Here is an 11,374-nt window from a genome sequence, read left to right as displayed (position 1 = left end):
CTAGTTTTTCATTGAAATATAATCATTGAAACACATTTCAACAAACGTCTTATGCTTAAAAACATGCAAGGTCTTTCAGTCGCAGAATACAAAGCTCACTTTCAGCATATTTTTTTCTTTTCTTCTGACACAATTTCTTTTTCGTACAGATCAGGAGCAAGCCTGTATGGCTTTTCATTCTGGATTGTGTACAAGATGTTGAAACGTTGTAAACTCACAGTTTCATCTTTATTCTTTTAAAAAGCAAAGTGAACCACTTGAGAAATAAAAGCTACCACGGTGGATACATATGAGCGGTTTGTGAGGAACTCTGAATTGAGATTATTTTACCAGGACACCCAGGAAACATCAAACGAAAGCTCTTTTCATTGTAACTTAGACCTACTGCTGAGTTTGTGGTTTTAAGAACACATCAACATCTTGCAGACACCACAACAAAATGTTGGCACTTTCAAATCTAGTTCAAGATAGGCTGCAGCACATGTCAATGTAAACTTGTAGGGGGAAGAGCCTGAAAAGAACTATAGAAATATATCAGGCAGCCCACATATCATAGGGCACTTTTCCTCCCAAATGGTGGAACAAGAAGTTCAAATGGCACATTAACTCATCAAATGTCAATGTTGATTAGATTTCACCAGCTGACACGTGCCTCCCCTATATATGCAGATATTCGACACTTTTAGGGTTAAGGGCTCCTGTGAAGGAAATCCGTCATCATGCGGCTGACAAACTGGACTGGAGAAACTTACAGTCACCTGCGTAGCAGCTGATCATTGATGACGATGATGAAGGTTTGTTCAGCTTCTATGTTACTCCCCCTCTTTAGGTGAACATTGATCGGTGCACAACCATTTCACATTTCTATTCATCGTATTGCTTCTTAGTTCAGGCTGCTCCTGTAGAGTCTTGACCCGATATCATACCCATTTTTTTTAATCAATCAGTTCAAATCTTTACATGATACATGTTAAGGACCAGTCAAGAAAGTAACACATGTTCATGTTATTAGTATGTATTACTATGACTCAGTTATTCTACCAAACTGTGTAACCAGATTTTTCTAATTCTGTGATCTTCAAATCAAACATTTGTAGTCACTTCAAAACACTTAAATCAGAATTGAAAGTTTTGAATGGGCATTTTCCTGAAAACAACATATCTTAATCAAATTTAAAGAATCATTTTTTACCATCCAAAACATTGCTGTCCAAGGGTAATTCCTTTTTTTCCAACCGAAACAATAATGAGTGTTAGTACATTGTACATTAGGCACTCCAAATCTTTCAGTAGTCTATGTCCATTCTTATACTTAACATAGATGTCAACATAGAAGACAGCTATAACAACATTCAAACAAACCGTACTGATACGCTTTGCTCCCTAGGACTAACTGGTGTTGATATAGGTGTCAATGCAGAGTACCGTGCAATCTGGTAAATTAGTGATTACTATAGACCAGTTATATAATTCAATGTCTTGGCAATATGCGCTACACATACAGGAAATTCAAAAACATTTAAATTATGTTCAATATATGGCAGTTATTGGGAACTGTACCACAAAAGATAAAAGGGAGCGGAGTAAAAAAAAAATCATTTTCCACCAAGCAACCTACCCTTCAAAGTGAACTCTTCCACATTTTTTCTGGCCGAGGTTATTCACCTTTTTTTCAGCTAAGCAAATCCCTCTTTTGCTCAAGTGGTACATGTACTTGCATCCCCATGGAAATGCTTGTCAGTTTAGAAAACAGTAGTCACAATGACAAGTTGGTAGATACAAATCCTGGTTCCTCCCAATCCATCCTTCCAAAACAATGGATGTTCAACTACATGTAGTCGGCTTTCAGAATTCAAATTGTAAGAAACTGTTTCTCTTCATAGAGGGGCAGTATCTAGAATTGTTCAAATTTGTTTGAGTGAATTCTGTAGTCCACCAACCAGAAAGCCATGGACTGGCTGCAGTTTTGGAAACAGCACAAGATATCATGATAATGTAGTCTCAAATTTGCAGACAAAATTATGATAATTGCTGGTATATAACAATTGTTATATTATGAAAGCAGTAACATAAAATAGCAGCATATAAAATAATCAACATGATATTTTTTTTCTACTGTGTTCAGACCCAGTGATCATTTTTATGGACAGACAATAACGAAAGCACTACTAATATTCTTATAATCAACATCATATACGAAACACAAGGTGTAACTGTATACAAAAATTGATTCAGACAAAATCTTTCAGTTTCACATTCAAGAAGGAACATTACTGGCCCTGTTAAAGAAGTTACTGACTCATTGAGAATCACATTCAGTAAAAACTTAACCTGAGTTAATCTAAGACACGCGCTTCTCGGATGTAGAAAAAAATGGACAGGCTAGGTCAGGTCCAACAATCGCTGTGGACAGGATTCTTTAACCCTCAATATGCTAATAGGTGCTTTTACACTGCATGGTTGTACGGGGACAGTCAAAAGGTAGCATTTTGAGGGTTATGTAAAATTACTAAGACCTAATAGAAAAAGGGCAATTTTAAACATTTCAGGCCAAACTGAAAGTCTGTTTAACAATGGTTTCATAATATTGTGACCTAAAGAAGGTTTTGACTTAAAGAATCTTAAACCTTAGAATCTGGGGTCACGTGCATATATTGGTATGTTCTGTGACAATTTTTTTTTATTTCAATACTTAGTCAACTAGAAAATCTGTTTTGAACTTAAGCAATACAAGAGTGAAAGATCACTTTAGTAAGATGAGTTTACAAGGTCTTTTAGCACCATGCTAGCGGTTTTAGTGGATCAGCAAGCAATTGCCAGCATTCAGAATCAGCCAAACTCACACGAACATTTCAATACCGTGTAACAGTGAAGGGACCTGACCTACCATTGCCATATTGTGTAGCTGCCTTTCTTACCCCGCTGGTAGGTAGGACTTTTCAATTGAAACAATTGCAGATCACCAGGAACCTATTCATCTACTGATACTGTGCCCATTTTTGAAGACTCAGAAACGTGATCTTTCTTTGCAAACTTCAAGACCTTGCCTCAAGAAGACAACTTAAGTTATAGCAGAAGTCTTGGGTCACATAACCTTAATCTCTGTTGGCCCCTAAAACTCCATCCTGATTTCTTAGGAGGAAAATCTAAAGACCTACTATGGCTTCTGATTGGTCAGACTGTGTGACATGATGTGATTGGTCACCAAGATTGAGTGCTGGAGCAATGATGTGATTGGTCACAACACTTCAACACTGATTGGTTGTGCCCAGAGCAATGAGGTGATTGGTCACAACACTTAAATTCAGATTGGTTGTGCCAAGAACCATGACGTGATTGGTCACCAACATTTAGTGCCGATGGGCTGCTTTCTGGATTGAAACCCTGTCATTGGTTGGCAATTCTATACAAACATTCTGGTTGGCATATTCAGCAAAATAATGTAATATTTTGCCCTAGGAATTCAATGAAATACGACTCAGCAAAGCAAACTGGCTTGATACAAGTCACCTGCTCAACTTAAGAACAAACTTTTCCACACATCAACATGGCAGGGCCAACAGAGACAAGAACATATTGAATATGCCATGTACAAATTTAAAGAGAAACAACATTAACCTAGTTCTCAACACATCTTCTTCCTCTCTTTATATATTTACACTCCAAGACATAATATTTTCTACCAAGACTTCTGCTACAAGTTGTACAAGGTAGAACCCCATGGAATCAACAGAAAAATGGCTCTGACTCACATAATTTGTACTTCACTTTACGTGGTTGGTTTTCCATGGGGTACGACCAAAACCCAGCCAAACTCGAACTCATTCACTACCCTGGTAAGGCCAGTTTGACCCTGACCTCGGGGTTAGTTGAACATGTTTGAATTTGGCTTTGAAGTATGTTTAACCAAACGAGAGCCCGCCCATTAATACAATTGACAGAACAAAATATAGTTCGGCACCTTGAGCACTGCACACAGTGGAACAAGCTGTGGAGGGACAGATCACCATCATTCTCAACAAGGGTCATTTCAGTCACAATCATCTCCAAACAATAATAATCTCACCACCTAACAGTGTAGGTGTTGCCAAACAACTAAAAGTCACTGTGAATAAGCGAGGTAAAGGTATCTAACTCACAGTTGTTTTCTAGAATATGCTTAAAACATATCCAGATCTGTTTTGTATTTGTCTCAGGGGCCATCAAATTTGACATATTTCCAATGGAGCACTGTGCATGACATGTGCATTTTTAACCATGAGCTACATGTAGCTTAATACCAGGGTATTTTTCCCATGCACATACCTGATATACTAGGAGTAACCAAAAATGTTTAGAAAAAAATCATAAATGTACCAAGAATTTCTTCAAGTTTTGAAAATTTGTTGTGAGTTCTACAATAAGAGCAATGGGGAGAAATTTATAAAATATACACCTAGACCCCCAATGTACCTAAAACCACAAAATATATGTATTTTGATGTGTATTCAAGTAGAAATGATTGTAAACACCAGAAATGGCAAAAACCTCAATCAAAATACAAAATCAAAAGAGTTAGCAATTAATAAGACTCAATTGAATTTTTTCTCAATTGAAATTCATCAATTTCGAAGAATGCTCAAAATTTGTTTAAAAATACAAATGTTGACGGTGAATCAAATTGTTTGACACTACTGTTTGAAACCATATACATCTTTTTTCGGACCCTATACATTATAGACTCCCTGTCCTTCCACAGATGTTACACAAGGTAATTTCTTTTATACCCCCACACATATTGTTCTATACTCCTACATACTGTATATGGCTCACAGCAAGCTAGTTTCAATCACACACACAATGTGGACACGTTGTGGACGGACGGTGTTGGTGGACGGATCTCACAGGTACGACTCCAAACCACCACGGCGGCGAACGTCGCACGTCCAGCAATGGAAGCCGCCCCCCAGGGAGTTGGCATGACGAAGGTTCACCTGTGAAAATATACACCAGTTACTTGCAGTACAAGGAAATATTGCTAGGGGGCCTATGTAAGCTAAGCTACCTCCCAGGGAGTTGGCATGACGACGGTTCACCTGTGAAAATATACCCCAGTTACTTGCAGTACAGGGAAATGTCGCTAGGGGGCATATGTAAGCTAAGCTACCTTCCAGTGAGTTGGCATGACAAAGGTCCACCTGTGACAACATACACCAGTTACTTGCAGTACAAGGAAATGTCGCTAAGGGGCACATGTAAGCTATTAGAACTAACCTCCCAGTGAGATGGCATGACAAAGATTTACCTATGAAAATATACATGTTATTGCAGTACTCAGAAATGCTATGCTACCTCCCAGCATTGAAGGTTCACCTGCAAAAATTACACCTGTCGCTTGCAGTATTTTGAAATGTCACTAGGAGGCTATGTACATGTAAGACAAGTCTCCTCTAATGTACAGGGAAACACTCCCTTACTAACTGACAGGCCACAAAATAAATGTAATACGTAAAAATGTGTATTACGGGCACATACCGAATAATGCAAAATAATGTACCATTGATCAACCTATTTGAAGTGATATACTGAACGCGTGCATTTAACAGCAATGGCCTCTTCTTTAGGCAGCTGTCAGTGACCTCGAAATCTCCAATGCCAAATCAAGATGTCACACCTATGCCTCCATTGTATTACTGCTGTAAAACAGAATTGTTTCAATAGCGAATCTAAAATTCTGTAAAATCCTACTTTTCATCCCATCATAAAACAAGTTCCTGTGAAAATGTGCGTTTACATTAGAGCCACAACTATAGAGAGTTTGAATAGTGAAATGTTGCTTGAGAGGAAAATTCCCTGCAGTAATGAGAAAAGACACCAGAGGGCACTATACATCACACATCCACCGAGCTTTACCTTGATGGTCTTGATGCCAAGCTTCTCGAACATTTTCTGGGTGGCGACTTCGTTGCTGTCACACACGACACGCTTTGGATCGATCATCAGCACATTCATGGACAGCCACTTGGACGACATCCACAGGGGATGGCCTGGGGATCATCAATCAATCAATCAATCAATCAATCCATCAATCAATCCATCAATCAATCCATCAAACAATGGCTAAATTGTGTGGTAAATCTATTAATGGATCAACCAACCAATGGATAGATTTGTTGTAACTGGCACCTTGATTTAACAAACAGATTCCAGAGCCCCAACTACCTCCATCAAAATGTAGAAATGCAAAATAAAAACATTATGCAAATGATATATGACAAACATGCAACCACTCTCTCATTGGTGAAATGTACCACCATTTGTCATGGTATTATTTGTTAAACCTGTAATTGACTGTCAGAATTCACTAAATTTAGTATTAACTGCAAAAGTTTAAATGTTTTCTATCGTCTTATTTACACATTTTATATTGCAGTGGATATGCATTTGCATTGCATATTGTTACAACTTCGAAAAAAGCTAAAATATTCTTTCCTCTTTTACCTGAACATCAAGTCCCCTCGAAAATGTAGATGGGTTTACAGTAAGTATCTGAGGTGTTCTGTTTCATTAAATGTCGATTTAGGCATGTGAAGCACCATTACCATTACAGTAATTTCGCATATCCGATCACCATTTGGTGGCTGTAATTGCGCAGCTATTTTCTGCCTAGTACATGTAGGATGGAAGGGCTGAATAAGCTTTATAAAACCATAACAGAATTTCTGAAATTACAGGGAAAATACTTGGCTATTCCATCAAAATGTACAAGACAAATTGTACAACTTAAAAAAGCTATGTGGTAAGCTGTGCCAGTACTAGGTAGGTGTGAGCATTGTAGGGGGTCTTGGAATTTAGAAAACACTATTTCCTGCATTTTGAGGGACAAATTTAGTAAAATTACACGAAAGCCAACATTTGTTTTTATCTTTGTTACAAGACAACAAGAAAGTAGCACAGTGCAGGGGTCCAAATCACAGTATAGGGGCTCCAAATCACAGCGTAGGTGCATCTGTTGTTGCCATACCAGGTCATGCAAATTACCTTAAATCCTGGTAGCCTAAAAAAACTTTTTTGTCAAAAGATACACTTTTTCTTCATCCCATCTCCAACTTTTTTGCCACATGATAAATTAAGCTTAAGTGGCCCACATAAGCAATATCACTTACCATCCGGCATTTCCGGTGTGGGAGGGTGGACAATCGTCCATCCGGCCTTCTTGAACATGTCGATCTGGTGGCAGGGTCGGTCAGGGTTGGAGAGGACCAACCCCGGACCGATGATGTTGAAGGTGGCATCGATGTGCATGGGGTTCGGGTCCTTGAAGGAGATGGTGTGGACGTTGTAACCCTTTGGCTCGAGGTGACGACGCATCCACTCAATTCCCATGAAGTTGGTAACCTGGTGGAAAGTATGCACTGTCAGTGGGTCATACGTAACAATTGGTCATTAGGGCAGTTCATTTGGACACCAGTATATTTTTTGGGGTTCTGTGAACTTTTGCTAAGAAATGTTGTATCCTCTTGGCTCAAGGTAGTCTACTCAATTTTTATCAAGTTGGCAACCTGGGGTAAAATTTGCATTAAATAAATTATTGTCAGTGGGTCAGGTTATTTTGTTATACATTTTTACAATTGCTTCTTACCAAACCTTCGGTAACTTTTGGCTCAAGGTGGTGGCGCAGCCACATGATTCCCATAAAGTTGGTAACCTGACTAAATTATACATTGTCAGTAGGTCAAAAGCTTTGTAATCTAGATAAATTTGAACTGAATGTCTAGCTGTCATAAGAGCATGGGCTGTCAGTGAATCATATAGAACAATTTGTAATAAGTATAATTATTTTGGAGTTAATGGCAAAGGCCATAGCAATTCATATTCTTGGTTTGCGGACATTTCGTAGCAAACATTCAGCAAGCAGTCACGCTTTTGCCATAAATTTGGTAACCTGGTTTAAAGTATGCATCCTCAGTGGGTCATGCATAAATCAATGTAATTAGTATTATTTTGGATTTAATGGCTGAGGCCACGGCAATGTATTCTCTTAGTTCTGGGCATTTTTTAAGCAAAACTTCCAGCATGAAAAACAATCTGGAATGATGAATGATGATTTATGATGAATCTTTCCATGGTACTGAAATGCCATCATACAAGCTGAAAAACTCACACTTCCAGCAATACTTCAGCAAACAGCCAAGATAAAAAAATCTAATCAGTATTCATTCCCTGATACTGTATGTAACAAGGTGTGAAGACTACATGTAGTTGACCTTGAGATACAGTTTTCATGTTGATTTTACAATTCAGTTGAACATGATGATTCTTCTCAAAACTGATGATCAACAAAATAAACTAATTTGGTGTAACTATAATCAGCATGTTCTAAACTGCCACCTCCCCTTACTTCATACATGCTATTTCCTCTCTGCATCTTGATAATGTTTTATGAAAAGAATCATTAAAATGAAAATTAAAAGAAATTATAGATAACAAAAACATCTAGCACACATAAGAAGAGACTTTTAGAGTACAATGTGAGGGATCGAAATACCACCTGCATATTAATGCAGGTATTTGTGATGTCTACCTGCACCTAAACTGCACATGTCCATGTACTGGGTTTTTAGTAATTTAGAATTTTGTATCACAGCTAATGGACAAATAAAGTCTCTCTCTCTCTCTCTCTCAGGGTGTATTGTGGATTTTTACTAGCTTCATTGACTGGTACCACATATGAAGTATAAAAGAAATAATAGCAATGGTTTCTGAACAGTTTTTAGTATGATCCATGCTTCCTAAATTCTGAGTGGTGCAGGTAAAATTTGTCTGGTGCAGGTCATTTTCAATGTTACCTACACCAGTCCAGGTATGCAGAAGAATGTATTTTGAGCCCTGTTTGTATTTGTGGACGCCAGGAAGATCACTAATTGTACTCTAAAACAAACAGACAAACAAACAAACAAACAAGCAAACAAACAAAACTGCCTGTGTACCTGGCTCCGTTGGGCAAAGATGTCTCGCCCTGCACGCATGAAGTCAGCAGCGTCAAAGCAGGGCTCAAACTCTGTGGTGACAAACTTCCCCTCGGCCGCAAGCTTGTGACGATCCTCAACAGAACGCATAGGGTACTCCTGTACACACACGGAAGTACAATTATTCAGTCACATAAACCAGCAAATAGTCCATCCTCCTAACGCCCGGTCCCCAACGGCATTAGCCTATGGGGCCCTGCTATCTAGATGCCTACCAGCGGTTATTATGATTGTCGCCACAAACCAGCTGTCAACCAATCAGAGAATAGGCTTTTCTTGGGCTTTTTGTTGTTGAAAGCTGTCTCGCAAAGGCCGCTGGGAAGCTATCTGCCAATCATGTTACGTCTTACATAGCACCATCCTCCTACGCCCGATCCCCAACGGCTGACTGCCCATATAACGGTAAGCTCATTAATATTTATAAGCAGGGCGACGAGGAACTGAAGGTAACTGTGGGTAGGCCATGACATAGCAGGGCCCCATAGGCTGAGTCAGCTAGCCGTTGGGGACCGTGCGTAGGAGGATGCAAATAATCATGAGGGAAAGACTTCTCACTAATGACTAATTTTTTAATCCAATCTATACTGGATTTGTAAACTGAAGAAACTTTTCCTGTGAGTTTACAAACTTGTCCAGTAGTAGATTGAATTAAAGAATTAAGTCATATATAAGTATAGTTCTAGAAAAGTGACAGTCCTTCCCACATCATATGGTATGTATAGCAGCACCTATCTCCATCTCACTTCCAACTACTAACATGATATTCAAATATCTACTGACACACACAAAGACAAACACAAAGCAAAAACAGTACCTCCTCACGGAGGTCGTATTTAGTTCATTTAGAATTTTTAGAAGAACTTTATAGTTTTTTTTACGACAATTGTACATGGTACAATGTATGGCAACGACTATTACACAAAGTATAAAATAGAGATATAGGATAAAGCTTAACAACCTAGTTGCTAGGGCTAACATAATTCATTGATATAGTATCACAATGGAGTAGGCTAATCATTAGTTTCGATATTCTTTCTAATAGCAAAGCAGTCCTTGATATACCGTATATTCTCGAATAAAGCACGCACCCCAATTAAAATACGCACCCCTGATTTTGGACAAGTCTTAGACAGATCTTTGGGACTGAAAGGTAAAATGGAAAAACTCAAATAAAGTACGCACCCCTTCTCCACCAATTTTGAACAGACTTTTAACTGGATAAATTCAAATTTATGATGTTTTCCCCAGGTTATTTTGCATGAAATAACCTGCATTTACACTGTCATTGTCTCTATGAACTTGTGAATTGCCTACTGCAAATTATAAAAATCACTGAGAACTGGCAGAAGAAATCAGGAAAAACCAGTTGTACAAGTCAAAGTCACTAACTCAAAAGGATTGTATGCAAATGCCAATCTTATGTGAATCATGTTTAGACAATTTCTTTGTTTCATGTTTAGACAACTACAAGACAACAACAATGTGCATGTTTTGAAACATTACTAGAAGTGTAGCTCCACCTTGCTTTATTTTAGGCTTTTTTTACCATTTCTCTGTGCAGAGACCTCAAATAAAGTACGCACCCCAACTTTGGCAACAACTTGTAGCACCTTTTCAATTTTGAAAAGTTAAAAAAGTGCGTACTTTATTCGAGAATATACGGTATTTGCCTATTTTTGTACTATGGGAGTTCTAACATCTAAAGATATGTACAAATCTGTTTGTAGCATCGAGTCTTTTGAAATATGTTGTACTTGATTCAATATAGGGTCTCATTGATGTATTACTCCGAGTGGGTACCCTAAAAGGATCCGAGCTAAAAAATAAACGGCTGCATGGACGCGTGTTTTTAGCGGTGAGAAACTCCGTTTTAGCCAGCGGGACTGATCTCAAAAGTTAGATTGGTAAAGGCTTGTTTGTAACTGAAGAAATTAGCAGGTAAAGTTTTGCAGATGCGAGCTAGGTCGGAGGTACACAGTCCTGGGTTCTGAGTGGTGCGGTTGTACACTAGAAGCGAAAAAGTGCCTTTTGTGGGGATTGACTAATCGTAGTTTGTAATCGCTATAAAAAAAGAACTGGTGTCTATTTGACGTTGGCAATTTTTTTCCACCATATAGGGTAAATGTGCTCGACATACAATGAAAAATCTGCTAAACTTTCACGTAGCTTCATTATGAACGCGCCCGTGTAAACCACGAATTATAACATAGAAGTCTATGGGAAGAAGAAACTCATCAATGAGACCTTAAGTGCATACCTGGTCATACAGCTCATCAGCCATGGTAGGTTTGGGAGCAGTAGTCCAGTTGGCACCCTCCTGGAAGTACTCCTTGATGAGGGAGCGGTAGGCGCGGTACTCGAAGAAA

The 11,374-nt window shown here is 38.6% G+C and overlaps 1 protein-coding gene across 1 annotated transcript in view; it reads right to left on the bottom strand.

Moving 5' to 3' along the window:
* Positions 1 to 111: 111 nt before the first annotated feature.
* Positions 112 to 11,374, bottom strand: part of LOC118411990 (glycine amidinotransferase, mitochondrial-like) — a 20,362-nt gene continuing 9,099 nt past the window's right edge. The window contains 5 exon segments of the mRNA XM_035814540.1: positions 112 to 4,973; positions 5,893 to 6,026; positions 7,146 to 7,377; positions 8,970 to 9,107; positions 11,266 to 11,374. The exon segment at positions 11,266 to 11,374 is cut by the window's right edge and continues 26 nt beyond it. Coding sequence (XP_035670433.1) covers positions 4,881 to 4,973; positions 5,893 to 6,026; positions 7,146 to 7,377; positions 8,970 to 9,107; positions 11,266 to 11,374 — 706 coding nt within the window. The 3' untranslated portion in view covers positions 112 to 4,880.

The sequence above is a fragment of the Branchiostoma floridae genome, chromosome 3, assembly GCF_000003815.2.
Source record: "Branchiostoma floridae strain S238N-H82 chromosome 3, Bfl_VNyyK, whole genome shotgun sequence".
NCBI classification, from domain to species: Eukaryota; Metazoa; Chordata; class Leptocardii; order Amphioxiformes; family Branchiostomatidae; genus Branchiostoma; species Branchiostoma floridae.
Note: the sequence above shows the minus strand (reverse complement) of the source record. Positions and strands in the feature narration are given on the sequence as shown.